Source organism: Neopelma chrysocephalum, unplaced genomic scaffold (assembly GCF_003984885.1).
Source record: "Neopelma chrysocephalum unplaced genomic scaffold, ASM398488v2 Primary Assembly neopelma1_61b, whole genome shotgun sequence".
NCBI lineage: Eukaryota > Metazoa > Chordata > Aves > Passeriformes > Pipridae > Neopelma > Neopelma chrysocephalum.
The window spans coordinates 4,649,486-4,666,968 of NW_020897717.1; the positions used below are offsets into that span (position 1 = coordinate 4,649,486).

Consider the following 17,483-nt stretch of genomic DNA (forward strand, 5'->3'; position numbering starts at 1 on the left):
AACTATAACAAGTATCAGCAAGCACTGCAAACTAACTCATGAAGTAACAACATGACAACAACTTTGCCCAGGAGTGTCAGATCAATTGATTTATTCTTGAGTTTCCTATGTGTCTGTAACATTTTAAACAGTGCACATGGGATCCCAGTGTGCAATAGGTAAGAAAATGAAAAGAAGCAAATGTCAGTGTTTAAAGAAATGATGGTAAAAATTGCCTAATTCTGTAAGAGAGAGCAATGTGTCTGTTATCACAATCATACACAGATATAAAGTGTATCATTCTGATCCAGGATACATATCATCAATCCAGTATAACTCCATTGGCTTTGGATGTACTTGGGTGACCTATGCTTTTTATTTCTAAAACAGCCTGGTTCTTCCAGTAATAGTGATGATAACTGTGGAACTGTCTGGCAAACAGCTCCTCTTCATGAGAATCAGCACATTGCTCATTTATCAGCAATTACAATACTATGGAGTAGATCTGTCTCCCAGTCAATCAATTATCCAATGCCAATTCTGAGCCAAACAGGCATCTACGTTTTTATGAAATGTTGTGTCATATGCTCTTTCTCTGTCAAATCTCCTTTCCCAAAATTAAAAAGGGAAAATTCTTCCAGACGTTTTACAGACTCCAGGTTTGCAGCATTGTAGCAGGTCAAAATAAATTTCATACCAAAATTCAGAATAGATGATTTGCACTTATAAAACAAAAGCCAAAGTCTTAGACCTGTACTGACTTAAAAAAAATATCGTGCAAGTCAGTTCAGTGGATTGAACCCCAACTAATAAAGTTACAATGCAGTCATACTGATCTCATTTTTTCTGTGATAATTCATAGTAAAATTACCTTTTTCCTCCTCTGCCCGCTATTGGTGATCTTATCTGGAGTGACTCCAAGATCTGCAAGAACTTTAGCTATGCCTCTAGCATCCACTCCACAGTTTGGTGCCACATTTGTTTCACAGCGTCGATGTACATTCATCTTGCAAACTGTAATGAGATGTAAAGTAAACTAAATACTACCTTGGCATGCATTGGTCTTACCTAAATCAGACCTTATTGGACCTACCAAGAACTTTTTCAAATAAATATGATCTCAGTAGGAACTGGATTTGAAGGTACACTTCAAAGCTAATATAAAGTTACTCACCTGGTTATCATTCTGGGATGATAACACAGAATAGTGTTTTCACTCAGTACCCAGAACAGACACAGGAACAAATGAAAATATCTAATGATCATGTAATTCTTAAATAGAATTTGAAGGAGAGTCCTTCAGAGCTTGGATTTTAACAGTCCTCTACCAAGAGCACAACATTAGATCCATATGTATTATTCCTTCTTACTCTACTCCACAGAATTAGATTAACTTCTAATGCAGGCAATCATAAAACCAACAGTGCTTTAAGTTTTAATAAAAGTGTTAGACATCCACTTTCTTTAGATGGTAAGATTCTCTTAAATCTCCCGAGACGAGCATACCAGTAAGAGGTGAAAAAAGATACATTGCTTCCAGATTATGGAGCAGGGGCAAGAACACAGTTCCACTGAAACTCGTGGAGCACGGTTTTGTTGGGAGCAGGTGACATATTTTATCTGAGACTTCAGTGCCCTCTTGTGGCAAAACTGGAAGTGTAATTAAATGCTAGATTAACATTCAATTGCTCAAATTACTCACTTCATTACTTTTCAGAGAAAAGAAAATAAAAAGTATGTATTTATGAAGTTGCATTTCACTATATTTTTCATCAATGATGCTTTTACTGTACAAGCCCTAAAGAAAAAAACACATTTGCCTCTGGGATTACATCCAGGCACTGTATCTGGCAGTAACCATGGGCTTCAGAAAGCCACTGCCTTTCCTCTTTAAATATGTATCAGCTCACAAGAAAAGCAAAAAGAAATTGCTAAACGTGGTATTTTCAGTGAATGTATATGCAGTGAGAAAACCTCAGTGGCATGTAAAACATCTGACCTAGGATCCAGAACAGTGGACATCGAGGAACTGAACTGCTTGAAATAAAGCAAGGAGGAAAATTTTATACAGTCCAACTTTATGAACATATTTTGTAATAAGATGCACAGGAGTGACTAGTGAAAAAAAAACCAAACAGAAGAAGAATGAACCTATCCAATTGTACAGTGTATCAAAACAAAAATGCTTATAATTCCACTAGGCACTACTTTCTAAGAATCTGACAATCTTCATGACATTACTCCCTTCAACGCAGTAACTGAAGTATTTTATTCACTATTTCTAAAATACTTCTTTCCTTTGGAACTGTTTGTGCTTTTTTCTCCCCACTTTGGAATATATGGATCAGTTCTAAACAAACAGATACAGAACCAAACATTTTTGACAGCTAAAATGACATGAATGCACCTGCCAGCTGTAACTTCACATACAGTTACTGTACAGAGAACATAGTCCTTAAGCTGCAGAACATAATGAATCCTTTATTTTCTGGAATAGAGGGGCTAGGCAGACCATCACAAAGGATGATTTAGCTGGATAAGAATACCTCACAATCTGGATATGGGCACACAGGACTGGTTCTACCTAGTCTATCCAATACATAATAGAAATTTTTGAAGATGATATTAAAGGGAATAGTAGCTGGAATAATGATGTTTAAAAAGTTTAACAACCTGAAAACACAAAAGGCACATAATCTGTAGGGATGTACATTCTCATACCCCTTATTTTCTGTCAACTTCTAATATCCTATGTGGCAATAAACCTACATGGCAGTGAGTGCAAAATGTGTTTCTTCACCTCTGTCCTCTGCATCTGTCACTGACTGGTGTTGGTAAAGGACCATTTTCTAACCATGATGGCAATCCTTACATTGGTCCACTACTTTCTGTACATTTTGGCAAAGACAGAATAACTTGAAGTCTTTCCAAGTCTACAAGTCACTCACAAACAAAAAGAAAAGCTCTGAAGTGGCGCCTTACCTTTGCATTGTAAACCTTGTCTCAAAAGACCCCAAAGCAATGAACCACAGTGGTCACAGAAGGTGGGCACTTTGTAATTGTGAATGCTGAACTTGTGAGGCATGTTGACACTGAAACGCTGGGATCCCACTTGCTGAAAAAAGAGAGCACAGCATATTTAATTCTCATTAATTTCTTTGCAATCACTGTATGCCAAGGCCCTGTTATGTTTTGAAACCACACAGAATTCAAACAAGATTAAATAGGTCTGTGTTCAGATGATGACCATTGCATTAAATATACTTCAACTCCAAAGCTATTCTCACTACTTTATTTGGGGAAAAGAGGGGGAAGGGCTGCTGTTGTCCAAGAGATAAAGAGTCTACTTCCTAGTACTTCTGGGAACAACAAATACACAGCTATCAGGAAAGATCTCTTAATGTGGAAAGCAAGGAAGTCACTCCCAATTGTTTTAGGAGTAGGAGGCTGAACTACTGCAGGACTAAGAAAGAGAAATATACCATAAACCCTTTACCTTTTCATATTGCACTCTTTAGATAATGATAATGATAGATTGTTATGTTCAGGGATTCCAAGGTATGATTACTTACTAATTAAAGGATGTCATTGATAAGTTTTATTAGTGGCCATCGCATAGCAGGAGATTTATTTTTATGTTTTTCCTTCCCTTTCCTATTACCGCTGGCTTTTCTCCAGTGATCTAGTACCCCTTTTAAACAATGAGAGCATTATATCAGCAAAGTATGCAAGTCTCCACCAGTCTGGAGCCTGGGAATACAAACCTAAGCAGTGTTTTCTATCTTCCCATGAGTACCACACAAAAACAGCACTAGCCAAATGCAGTCCTCTATCACAATCATATGCACATGATCACATTTCAGATGTAAAATACTGGTTGTGAACCCGATATTAAAGAATGCTTCCAGTAAGGAAAATGGCAGTGAATTGCATAGGGAGAATGAGATCGGTTTGTGCCTCACTCAAACTTCTACCAAAGTTGAAAGAATGGATTAAAACTGCTCTGTTGCTTACAACTCTGATTTCATATGACTGTAGGTTTTTAATAAACAAAATTAAGAAATGTACTTCTTTTGTGTGGTCAAGGAACTGTGATCACCCAAAGACTATGACCCCTAATCCTATGGTAAAAGACAGCGGGGCCCTTGACATTGCACAAAACAGAACAGGACAGTGAGCATTCATTTGGTTTTCTGTTGAAACACAAACGAAAAACTTCCGTATAAGATAAAGCATTCACTGTTTACAGTTGAGGGCTAAAACTATCTAAAAAACTGTAACTACACTTCCCCACCTGCCCCCTATCAATCCAGCCTCCTCAAAGCTGAGGAGTCTAAGGGAGCTGAACACTACAGCCGTCACATTGCTCTCTGGTGTATCACTGTCCACAGAAATTAACACTGATTTCCTAACCTAGCTTAAAAGGGTCATCTTAGCTGAGAGAGATCTCTAACTCAAATGAAAGGATTCCTTTGTTTTATCCTCTGATCCAAAGCTGAATGTGCTGTTGGCAGATCATGGAATCATTGAATCGTTAAGGTTGGAAAAGACCTTTAGGATCAACAAGTCCAACTGTCAACCTAGTACCATCACTGTGTTTACCATTAAACCATGTCCTCCAGTGCCATATCCACAGGTTTTCTGAAGGCTTCCAGGGATAGTGACTCCACCACTTCCCTGGGCAGTCTGTTCCAATGCTTCACAACCCTTTCCATTAAGAAATTGATCTAATTTATCTAATCTAAACCTTTCCTGGTGCAACTCGAGGGAGTATTTCCTCTTGTCCTGTCATTTGTTACCTCGGAAAAGAGACTGACACTCCTTTCAGGTAGTTGCAGATATATTAACCTCCCTGACAGTACAGTTCTGAAGGCAACTAATTTTATTTTCAGGTGATGTCTTCATTTATTTAAATGCATGATAACATAAAGCAAATATTGTGTTAATTCCATTAATTAAAAAAAGCTTGCTTGAGATGGGAAGTAATTATGCTGAAAAACCTGTCAGCTACGCACTATCCTGTGTTATCACTACTGTCTTATTTAACATCCACAAGCCTTCTTCAATACATGGATGGCTTTTGCTCTACATTTTGACAGTTTGGATGCAGCCTTTGTTGAGGTAAGCCTTTGCAAGCAAATTCTGGGCAGTCTTTTATACTGATGCAAAACACACAAGCATAGTGCCTGTCCTATCAGCTGTTAATGACTCAGCCACACCAAATGCAGCTAAGAGAGTAAAGGATCCCAACTTGCTTCTTTTAAATTGAAACAAGAAAACTTATATTAACTCAGAAATGGAGAATGTTAAAAATGAAAAGGAGTGAAAAGAGCTCTCTGACACTTTAAGCACTCAGATGTTATAGACAATATACTAATTAAAAATAAATTGCTGTATGATAATTCCCACATATATGAAACTGTGATAGCAATCTGGCATTCCAAAGTAAATGCTACACCACAAGATGACCAGAAGGGCACAAAAAAGACTGTAACATTTATTGATTAAACAGAGGAGATGACACTGCTTTGAAGAGATGAAAGATAGAGTTTTATCTATAAAAATTATTTTATAAACATTTACCTCATCGTGAGTTTCCTGTTTTTTTAAGCCAGCACACTTTGTTATTATAAGTTCATGGCATCTCTTGTGGACTACACAAGTGCAAACTAGAAAAAAAAAAAAACAGATAAAAGAATGAGATTTCATGAAGATTAATTTGAAAGCAAATGACTGATCTCAGAAGACTAGAAACACTGGGACTTGAAAGTGTGCAAGTGACTGACAGTGACTTGGTGAGTCCTACGAAATTAGTTGGTTTACAAAGGCAGAAGATAATGGACTTTCAAGAGACCAAAGAATTCTAAGACAACTGAGGCATATCTGCCAAAATCTCAGCCTATAAAACTATAAATTACCTTCCAAAATATTATCCACAATTTTTCTCGATTTTTACATATGCTATTTATTTATCTGATAAAGTCCACTATCTCCACATTACATGAGACAAAATGGCAGAATTCCTGTATAAGGAGCTTCCAGAGGAAAACAGACATAAAGACAACTCACTGTAAAAGTCAAAAGAAAAGGAAAAAAAAGTCAAACATTCTTTCTGTAACACATTATCATAAGTTGATAGCAGTAAAAGGTTTCAGGAGGCAAAATGCTTTGTCAATATACATCTGATTACTTAATCAATGAATAACATTTGCAGATTTGATAGATAAGATTAACAATTACAAGGTCTATCATACTGTAGAATTCAAGGTCACTAACTAAAGTAAAAGACCTCATTGTGAAGGAATGTATTTCACTTTCTCCAGTTTTGGTCATTGTTGTAAGAAAAAAAAAACCATCAGAAGTCGAGGTACCACTGCTGTGTGTTAATACAGTAATTCTTATTCTACCATGTAAAACTGTAAAAAAAAAATTGCATTTATTTAGTTACAATGAGATTCCATCAACCCTTTTGTAACTGAAAAATCATCACTAACTTGATTGTTTCTACTTGTTAGATGAGAAAGAATAGTAAAATATCATCCCAAGAGGTGATTGCATAAAAAAGTAAGAGTACAAGAAATTGAGTTGAAAAGTGTGAGTTGAAAATTAAGCACTTCTGCAGGCTTTGCTATAACCTTCTCTAATGATGACCTCTATAATTATCTCATCTATTTAATTACAGTCTTTGAAAATACCTGGAATTTTTAAACAAAGAATCTTAAGCAGAATAAAGAACTCACAATTTTAAAATGCAAGACTTGAAAAATGAAGAAGCCAACATCTGCAGATATGTTCCCTTAGATGAATATACATTAAGAGATATCTAGGATCTGATGTTCAGGGTTGTTAGCTGAGCCTCTACTTCCTATATGATGCCCAAGACCAATGGTTTTGAAAAATTTTACTGTGACTTAGTAAAAGCATTGTGTATTTGTCGAGACAAACTTATTCTGATCATCTTGTGTTAAATTCTTGGCATTGTAAATATGTGATGCCTGATAAAAATATCTTAGTACTTATACATTATAACATAATAAATATATTTCAACTCTCCCCCCTGTTGATTTTCTCTTACCTTGACATTGGTATCCCTGTTTTCCTATTACCCCCCTGAAAGATAAAACAGTGCTTTAGAAAATGAAGAGGAAATATTTTTTAAAATGAATACATCCTTATCCTCTCTTCACTGGAGATGCACAAGTTTAAAGAACAGCTTCTCATAACCAATCATCTGATAACTGCATGCCTAGACTGATACGAGTTCAAAGTAGGAATGACATTTCAGCTGCTAAGAGGCAATAGGTAGGATGACAGGCTGAGAAGGAAGTCAGAAGACACATTTACTTTAGTGAAACAGACAAAGGCAAGGGTACATGGAAAGGGGACAAAATGGTAAATCGTCATCAAGCAGGTCTGTAAATAGACAGAAGATTGCATTTGTCAATATTATTGCTTGAAATCACCTTAGCTATCAAAAAGCCTAACCTCCAGACACTTTTTAGAGGAATGTAGTTGAGTTCAAGCACAATTCACATTGTTTTACACTAAGAAAGACTGATTCATTATCCATTTTTAAGAAATATTAGTTATAGATCACATAAGACATTAGGTATAAATCAGTATCTCTAGATCACTTTGGAAAACATCAAGATTTTCTGAAAAATAACTGAAAACAATGTATCCACCACTCTTCCCAATCTGAAAATTGCGCATGCTCAAAACTAATGTAAATAATTTCTAAAAGGGAGTTCTTGATGTAAATTGTAATAATAAAGACACTGTACACTGAGCACCCAAATCCCTGGATCATTAGAAGTTTAATATTCCTATATTCCATTAACTTCAGTAGGATGTACAGGAGCTTGGCATTTCCTAGGAGGAAAATGATGTTACTTAAGCATCTATTTAAGAATTCTGTCATCTTGACAAAATGTAAAGATCTAATATTAGGTCTAAAACTACACTTAAGCACAGACATAATACTAGACTGGCTGTCTACACAGAATTTCTAGAGTGCACTAGATAGGGAAATATGGAACTTTGTGGCTCAGAGAAGAAAGAACACAAATACAATAAATTCTCATTCCATGTGATGGAAGTTTAACAGTCTTCTGTTATCACCTGGAAAACTGATGACAGCTTAATGTCACAATGAAGAGGAAAAGAACTACTACCCTCTGCCATTTTCACTTCAGCAAAACATGAAGGTATGTTAACTCCTCAATTCAAAGCTGCAAAAAAAGCAAAGTTAAAAGTCGCTTCATACCATATAAAATCTCTGCAGTGCGAACAGTATGTTGGTTGTCTAAGGTAGGTGGCCATAAACTTGTGCCCATTAACCTGATGTACTCTGCGTCGCACAGCACCCTGGCGCTTTCTGGGGCGCATACGTTCCCGGAACACACGTTCTTCATTGTCTTTGGGTGCTGAAACAGAGGAAAAAACAATAAGCGCCGGCTGTGTCACACACAAGTATGGGGAAGATCAAATGCAATGCATAATTAGATATTCTCCAAAAATAAAAATAATCCTCTCTAACTAGCAGTGCAAGATAACTTTGTTAAGTAGAGGGTAATTTTTTTTTTCATTTTTAACAACAATTAATGAAGGGCAAAGGTTTCCATTGCTTAGTAGGTGGACTTCTATTTCTTCTAAACCTTCATCTGTGAATTCACGCTAAGCTGGGAGTAAATCTACACTTTATCACTATCAAGCCCACTGACAATTACTTAACAGTAATCACACAGTTAGATTCTTCAAACAGCTCAGACTTTCATCTCATTTGATCTTCATGGAAAAAAAGGATCTCAATGTTCCCTGGTCCCTGTACACTCTGAAAGTGCTGACACAAGTGAAAGAAAGCTGAATACAAATACATACTATCAAGCAGAACAAAAAATTCCATCCAGAACTGACTATTTAGTAGAATTTGTGATTAAGATCTGAACTTCAGGCTCTAATAATCCACTTTGATACTAATACATGTCAAATGTTCCAGGGAAGGAAGTTGTTCCTCTCAACCAAGTCCTGTTCTAATTGTACATGAGATCTAATGGTAGAGGAAGTACAAAATGAAGTTGATATATCTCAGAATGAAAACATTTGGAAAAAATTTTTCAGAGTGCATTGGGTCTTTTTCCCTAAAGTTTTATTCTGAAAAGTATCCCTAAGCCTGCCACAGTATTCTATATGCATTAAGCAAAAGCTGAGGATGAATTAGCAATGAAGAATACTACACAGTTGTTAATGAAAGACAGATTTTACAAACATTCCCTGAGCCACTCATGTCTTGGCAAACTAGCACATCAGATTTGGAGGGGACCACATTCAGTCATCCATTGCCAACTGAATCTATGCACTCAATACTTCAGTGCATATAACTCTTTGATCTGTAGTTAACACTTCTCATTCTTTGAATTTCAGCTACTGTGAATCACTACAATGGCCTAAAAATACCAACTTTGGTCTGTTGCAAGCTTTTCTGTGCACGACTGAGCTGTCCAAGCAACAGAACAGTACTTAGTAATAGCACATAGAAAATTCAAAGTCAGAGAACAACTCAATCTATAAAGGTTTCAAATTTTTTACAAACATTGAAATAAATCCTATTTTTGAGGCTTGTAAAATTAAAAGGTATTGATTTAGGAATTTAGAAAATTATCTTAAATTAAGCCAATTAAAGATGGATATCCTGGGAAAATACAGAGCACAGATGAGCAAATCAAGATCAATGTCTCTCACTGCAGAGCAAGGACTAAACCCCATGACACCAGTAAATTCATTTATACACTAAAGAGCCAAAGCTCCATACGCGTCTTACAAAAACTTCACACTCAGAGTGGGTTTTCACCATAAGATTTCCCATCTGTGGGATGGCCAGAATGGCATTACTTTTCCATTCTAAAGTGAGCTCTCAGTAAATAAACACTGACTCATACACTTTACCCCTGAAGAACAATCAAAAAGCAATGGTTCTAGATCACCCATAGATAAAGAGATAAGAAATACCAAATAGTTACAAATGATACTTATTTTTATGTTGTCAGTTATGTTTATTTTTAAATATTAAGTAAAACTCTGATGTTTAATAAATATCACAGTTCCTCAAGAGAAATATTGTCTTCCTCAAAGAACGTGCAATAAGTAGCTGGAAATCCTACCAAAGACTCATATATGAACAATTTATTGACATGACAAAGCTGCTGGAAATCTTTTAAAAGCTATTATTATGGGAAATAATTCTATATTAACACAGAACTGTTCTTTTGGTTATCATTCAGATTGTAGTATTTGCTAAAGTATGTGCAGCTGGGATGTGAGGAAGTTAAAATCCAACTCTTCTGGAAAGGGTTCCCAAAAAGTTATCTGCTTATATGAAATTATCAAGATGTTCTGACAGTGCACAGTTTACTCTTGATATGATAATCAGTCTACAATACCATTTTTCTCCTTTCTTCATCTTAATTGCAATTCTTCACAGATAAAGCACCTGTAATCTCACAGAGCATGTAAAATCCTGATCTTGTTTTGGCTGTATAAACACAGTATCATGACACTGGGGGTTTTTTTTTGTTTGTTTGTTTTGTTTCTACCAACAAAGTCTTAAAATTGATTTTACTGCATTACTTTCAGTTCTTTATTTAATACTTTAATGACATTCCATTTGCACTTCTAATACTTTCTAATTTCTGAAATGTGACTTTCAGAAATGCACTGACTTGAAAACAGATATAAGCAATACATCTGAAATTATCAGATTAAATGGCAGGCCTTGATTATCAATATCACTTCCATCCAAAAAGTATCTCTGTGTATGTGAAGGATGCTTTAACAGCTCAGGAAAATGTAGTTTTCTTGGTCTTGGATAATGTTGGAGGTCTGTTAGCCAGTTCCCCCAATGGGAACAGCAGGCAGTCAGCCTGCTATTGCCCTTTCATCACTAAAGACTAGCACTTGGCCAAATCCCGTGCACCGTGTTCTGACTTAGAGTTGAAAAGCACAGATGAACTGATGCTCAAGAGCAGTGACTCTCCCTCCACCTCACCTCTCACTACAGCCTGCGCAGATTCCCCTCATCAGGTGGCAGTAGTACTCCTTTAGAAGGCTTGGAGTAGTACAGTATGACAGAATCATGGAATTGTTACAATTGGAAAAGACCTCAAAGATCACCGAGTCCAACCATTAACCCAGCACAGTCAAATCCACCACTAAACCATGACCCTGAGTGCCATATCTACACGTCTTTTAAATATCTCTAGGCATGGTGACTCCACCACTTCCCTAAGCAGCCTATTCTAATGCTTGATTACCCTTTTTGTGAAGAAATTTTTCCAACCTAAACCTCCCCTGACACAACTTGATGTCATTTCCTCTTGTTCTATCATTTGTTATTTGGGAGAAGAGATCAACCCCCATACCACTACAACCTCCTTTCAGGTAGTTGTAGGGAGCAGTAAGGTCTCCTCCCAGGCTCCTTTTCTCCAGGCTAAACAAGCATCTGACATTACAGTGCATGACTGATCATGGGACGAATGGACATCAGCCTTTCATCACAGCAGAGCAAGTCACAAGAGGAATTAACTCACCATGAGTTTTACATTCAGTTAGCACTAAGTTCAGCAGGCTTGTTCACCGCTACCCAAGAAAAACACATAAACAATGCTTTTCCAGAGTCCTCAAGTAAAACACTGCCATGTCTTGCACAATTTTAGACTGGATATTAGGAAAAAATTCTTTACTGAAAGGGTGTTTAGGCATTGGAACAGGCTGCCCAGGAAGTGGTTGAGTCACCACACCTGAAAATGTTCAAAAAACGTGTGCATATGGCACTTAAGGACATGGTTTAGTGCTGAACATGTCAGTGCTGGGTTAACAGTTGGACTTGATGATCTCAAAAGTCTTTTCCAACCTTAACAATTCTATGATTCACACTGCTGTTGTGGGCCACAGGCATAAAACCAGGCAGTAACTGTCCCAGGTGACTCAGAAGCATATGATTACATCTGTGCTGGCTCATATTCAGGGTTCTGAACCACTTATTTCTAGCAGAACTAACAATAGTCTATATTTAAATTAAAATCCATTTATTCTATACTGAACAGCCACAGCAGACATGGTCATTTAACTTTCTGAAGACATCTACTTAAAAAGGGAGCTACACTGCTCTCCCCAAACTTTTCTCATTGTTTACAAGCAGGAAAGCAAAGATTAGTAAATGCTACCAGAAAGCAGGGAGTACTTGGGAAAATCCCCAACACCTGTGTGATACTGCCAACTAGTGTTTTCAAGACATACTTTAGAAAATACTAGCATGCCAAACAAAACTGGCCTTTTAAATATATTTTAAAGAGAAAAGGCCTTACAGTGGTATATAGTAGATTCTAGAAAATACCATTAGGATACTGCACACTGTGCATGGCATTTCTATTCTTAGCAGAGGAGTTAAAATTAAGTGGATTTGTCATAGTCTATAAGCGACTTTCAATACAAACAATTTCTTCTCAGTATTTTTACTAAATAGTCACAGAGGGTTATCGTTTCCTCAGTAAAGGCCATTTCTTTATGTAATGTACATTCTGTTCCCTGTTTTGATTTTACGTCCTTCTGTCCTGTACATTATTCAGTTTATCCTTTTTAAATGCATTTCTTTAATTTTAATTTTTAGTAGATGGAGTAAGAAATAATGATAATTTCCAAGTGTTCATGGAGAATGCTGTCAATGCAGTACATTGAGTTTAGGCTTTATATGATGGTACTTGAGAACTGGAAAATTTAGAACTAATTTTGTCTCAAAACCATACCAAGTAATGCCACTACTTCTTTTCATTGCAGCCAAGAGTAACTCTTAGCTATTTGAAAAACAGTAGTATATAATTGCTTTCATGTATTCATATGTACATACAAACATAATGCCTACAATTTCAAAGACTCAAAAGACTTGCAGGCTTAACTCCAGGCTCTAAGGAAAGTGTTATAAAAGTCAGAAGTATCTGGCATGAAAAATTGCAGAAAAATTCATAAATACTTGCAAAATGGAGCATTAAATGAACTGTCTGGAACTACATTTAATGCTGTTCATCATGCAGTATCCATTCAGTACAAATTATAAGTCATAACTTAGAAGTTATGACTTAAAAGATAGGAAAGTGACACATAATGCTCAGCAACCCTCAAAGGAGCCCAGATGGGAAGAAAAAGACCTATAAACCGAATAACAAAGGCTCAAACATGTCAGGTCTTGTTTCATAGTACATGGTTTCAGCAGAGATGAGAAGGGCTCAGTGTGGAGCACTAACTGCAACAGACAGAATTATCCTGTTTATAGCCATTTCCATGGCTGATCTTTTATGTTGTGAGTACTTACAGACTTCTGACAAGCAAAAAAATGCAAAAAACACGGCAGAAAAAGAGAGAGCTTACAGATATAGAAGGGGTTTTAAACATTTTTTATTGCCAAGGATGCTGAGTTCTAAAAAGGAACATGCTGAGCCCTTCCCTTAATCTGGAGGTGATTGGTATCAAACTGTCACAGTGTTTGGAGAAGGAAAAAAAAAGTTTTAGTAAAATGGCTACTGCCCCATCAAACCTGAAGTATAGGCCATGTATGACAGTAAAACTTGCAGCAATTGGTGGAGCTGCCAGGTAACCCCATGCAACAGGACACTGATGCCTCCATGGCACTTCTGGCACAAGGGGCTTTTCAGCCCGGGCATCTCTTAGGTGTCTTCACATTGATGTCTTCCATAACTCAGAAGCAGTATCTAGAAAAACCAGCTGGTTTAACATCAATCCTTAATAATTATAACTCAGCCTTACTGAAAAAGAAATGCAACAGAACAATAATTGTAATGAGTGATGTTTTATTGCTGAAGATTAAAATGACGAGCTCTTGTATCATATTTAAACCTAACCACTTTAACCAGTACATATGTATTGAAACAGAGCTTTTATTTTAGAAGTCTGTAATTTCTAAATGGAGGAAGGATATTGATTGAGGCAGAAGAGGTAATTTGCCTAAAGACAGGTTGGAAAGTTAGACGGGGCAGGAATACTGTCCAGGACTTCTCAGGATTCAGGATGGAGTGTAACCAGATCATTATGCACCAAAATTAAATTTCAAAGAATTACTCCCAACCTCTATTTTGGGCTGCTAGCAGAAGCATATATTCTGTCCTCAAGATTTCTCCAGGCAGAAATCATTACAGGATTTTGCCTTTAAGACTTTAATCTACTTTAAAGGAAAAAAAAAAAGCAAAAAGAAAAGCTAAACATCCCCATATATTTACACTTCTATTTCATTTCTTTTAAAAAAGCCTTGCTTAATAGTAATATATGCAACAAACTACTGTCATACCTTTGAGAGAAAAAATAGTAAGGTAAATGCTACAATATAATTTCATAAAGCTGTTACTTATGAACACAGCAGTCAAGTGGATAGTTTACCACAGTCATAGAAAGAACATGCAATTTTTCTATGCCTTTTTCTGGAAGTATTACGTTTCCAGACTACTTCTTAAACAAGGAATAAACGTACATGTTTTGCTTATTATATCTCAAATCTGCTTTCTTTAGGAAAGCTGACAGGAAATTTCTTGTTTAAGAGGAGAAGAATCAGATCCTTAGATAACACTATATTGTTAAAGAAAACAAAGACGATGAAAGAAATGAAAAAATGCTCACAGAATGAGTGAGTTTTAGAAGAGATATGTGTCTAGACATGTCTGTAACATGAGTTATTTACTGAATGCATTGAAGAATATATCAAGACCAAATACGGTGGGTGGTTTTGTAGCATGGGCTCAGGCTCAAATTTTTTGCCTTCAAACACGTGCTTATCTTGAAATGCTTTAATTCTTCTCTAAAAAAGAGATTCTGCCTATATATATTTAAAAATTTCCCTTCACATGCACATAGATAAAATAGATTTGGGTTGTGACAGGCTCATATTTTTTTTGAAGGGCTTCTTTTACTTTCCTTTTTCTTAAAAAAGAGCTCAAACCAAAACACCAATAACACTATAACACTATCAAATGAATATATGATTCACACTTTCTCTACATGCTTAGTTATTATCACAAACACATTCATAATCTGCCTCAAGGCTAAAGGGACAACAGTAACTCCCAACATCTTTTCAAACTCTTTCACATTCAATACACTTAATAAAGGAGGATATAATGTCCAGAAGTACTAAAGTGTCCCAGAGATATTGAAGGTCCAATTGCAATTTCAGCACACCGAGAAGTCCTATTTAGTTTTCAGAAATGTCCTAACCTTGCTGTATGGTAATAATTTGGACCAAGTGTTCAAAACAAGGAGCACAGAGCCTGGTACCTGAAGCAACCAGGGGAAGTACCACTGCTGCCCCAGCTGCCGCCCATCCACTTGGCTACAGCAGAGGCTGTGGAGAGGGAGGATTAGTTCTCATACCCGCTCAGACAAAATTTTCTTTTAAATGACCTTGTGACTTTCCTTAAGAAACACTTCAAGATTAGCCCTCACAAGTTTCTACTCTCAATCTCCACAATGCCCACAGAATTAGTGACAACTTACCCAAGCTTAAGCTATTCACAGGAATTACACACAGTCATCTTCAGATGATCATACAGCATGTTTTAATAAATCTAGTACTTCATGAACAGAATTCTGTTTTATAGGAACTGCACAACTGGTAGGGGATGGATATAAGTATGGGGTCCATTTTTTAGACTCCTGGGATCTTACGCAGCTGCCAGAGGTACTGACCTCATTTTGAAGGGTGTATATAGCAATTCCTATAGTTAAACAGCTGTCAGATCCACAAAGTAAACAAATCAGAGACACATTCCACCTACTTCCTCTCAATTTCTTTATTGTGGTATTTAACATTAATGATTTTAAGAAATATGGTATTCCTAAAATAAAGAACTTGTAACTACAATTTTCACATTACATTTTATTTGACAAAAGAAGTTATATTACTAGAAATAGCACAGGGAAGTTTTTGCTATATGGTAGGTTTTCTGAAAAGCCAATTTAAGATCTCAAGGTTTTTAAAATAAAATTTCAACTTCCAAAACTTTTTCCACAAGACAGACTTTAGAGCTTTTTCAGTTGAAAAAGAGATGTCACAGACAACAGGACCAAAAAAAAAATCAACGCTATCCAAGGTTATTTCAGTCTTTCAGTGTTATCTTTCAGGAGGAACAAACAGCCTCACTCTAAACACAATGCCCTCATGTCAATAAATCTGCAATTGAAATTAGAGAAGTGGAAATGCATTCTACATATGGTAAATACTAAAGCTATTATACAGGAGAAAAAGATTACTCCACAAAATATAATGGATCTCTTCTTGTCCTAACTAGTAATGTAAAGTAATAATTTATAAAATGTAGAGCAGTTTTTGTGCCATAACTTGACCTGATAAACTTAAAGGCAGAAAACTAATTTAGTTTGTGTCAATAATACTTAGTTTATGTTGTTACAGTGTTAGTAATGAGCAGTTTTAGTAGCCTGGTGTTAGCACTGTTAGTGTTAAGTCCTGACAGGTTAACAAGGTGAAATATCTCAATATATTAAGTCAACTACTTACTTACAATCTTTTGAATGAAGAAATGACATATATTATATACATACATAAATGCATACATTAAAAAATACATTAGATTATTATTATAAGATTATTGCCTCTATGATTAGACCAAAAGCTCTCCTTGTGTTTTGATCTCCCTACTGTTACTGCTGCAAGTCTACAAAAATGTCTTGCAATTTGATTGCAGAGTGCTCCTTGGAGCACACCCAGCCACTTGTGATGGCAGCGGTGGTGGTTGGTATTTTAGTGACACATGCTCATACTGAATGGCCTTCGGCTGACTTCAAGGAAAGAAGGAAAATGAGTCAAACCATCACAGTCAGGGCTGCTGTGGAAGATGAACTTTCATGGTGGTGTACACATGCATGCTTGTTCTAACAGAGCTCCAGGCTATGGAAGTATCTGCAAGGTCAGCTGACCTCTCTGCAGGGTCAACACCTGAGCTGCTGGCCTTTGTCAGTTCCCTGGAAAGGAAACAGTGTTGTGATGCTAAGAAGGAAAACAAGCATTGTAAAAATTTCAGGACAAAGCCCTTTTCCCAGAGATAACTATTAAACCAGATCCTGAATGACACTGTTTTAAGCACGTGTTTGCGATAGATCAGAGAAGTTCAGCAGTCTTTTTATAATAGTTGCAGAAGCTACATAGAGCATGATGAAACAGAAACTTGTAGGGTTTCTGGTCTTTCAGAAGTTGTTTATTAAATATTTCTTGAACACTGGCTTTGTTCCTCTCTCACGGAATAACAGAAGCATAAATGGGATGCACCTAGGAGATTCCTGAGACTCCCTCCTGCAGTGGGGAAGGGTCTCACGTACTTCAGGCATCCTCAGCTTCCATATTTGCTGAGGGCTCTTGAAAATCTCCAGTGAGGGAAATTCCAGAACACTTGTATCTCTTGTTTCACTACTCTGGCAGGCAGGCTGTAAAA

The 17,483-nt window shown here is 36.5% G+C and overlaps 1 protein-coding gene across 2 annotated transcripts in view; it reads right to left on the reverse strand.

The window, feature by feature from the left end:
- Nucleotides 1-17,483, reverse strand: part of PRKCE (protein kinase C epsilon) — a 285,765-nt gene that overhangs the window by 104,754 nt on the left and 163,528 nt on the right. For both annotated transcript variants that reach the window (XM_027681810.1, XM_027681811.1), the window contains exons 3-7: nucleotides 8,246-8,405; nucleotides 7,055-7,089; nucleotides 5,563-5,648; nucleotides 2,962-3,094; nucleotides 851-993 (exon numbers count right to left, since the gene is read on the reverse strand). In XM_027681810.1, coding sequence (XP_027537611.1) covers nucleotides 851-993; nucleotides 2,962-3,094; nucleotides 5,563-5,648; nucleotides 7,055-7,089; nucleotides 8,246-8,405 — 557 coding nt within the window. The remainder of the gene's footprint in view (nucleotides 1-850; nucleotides 994-2,961; nucleotides 3,095-5,562; nucleotides 5,649-7,054; nucleotides 7,090-8,245; nucleotides 8,406-17,483) is intronic.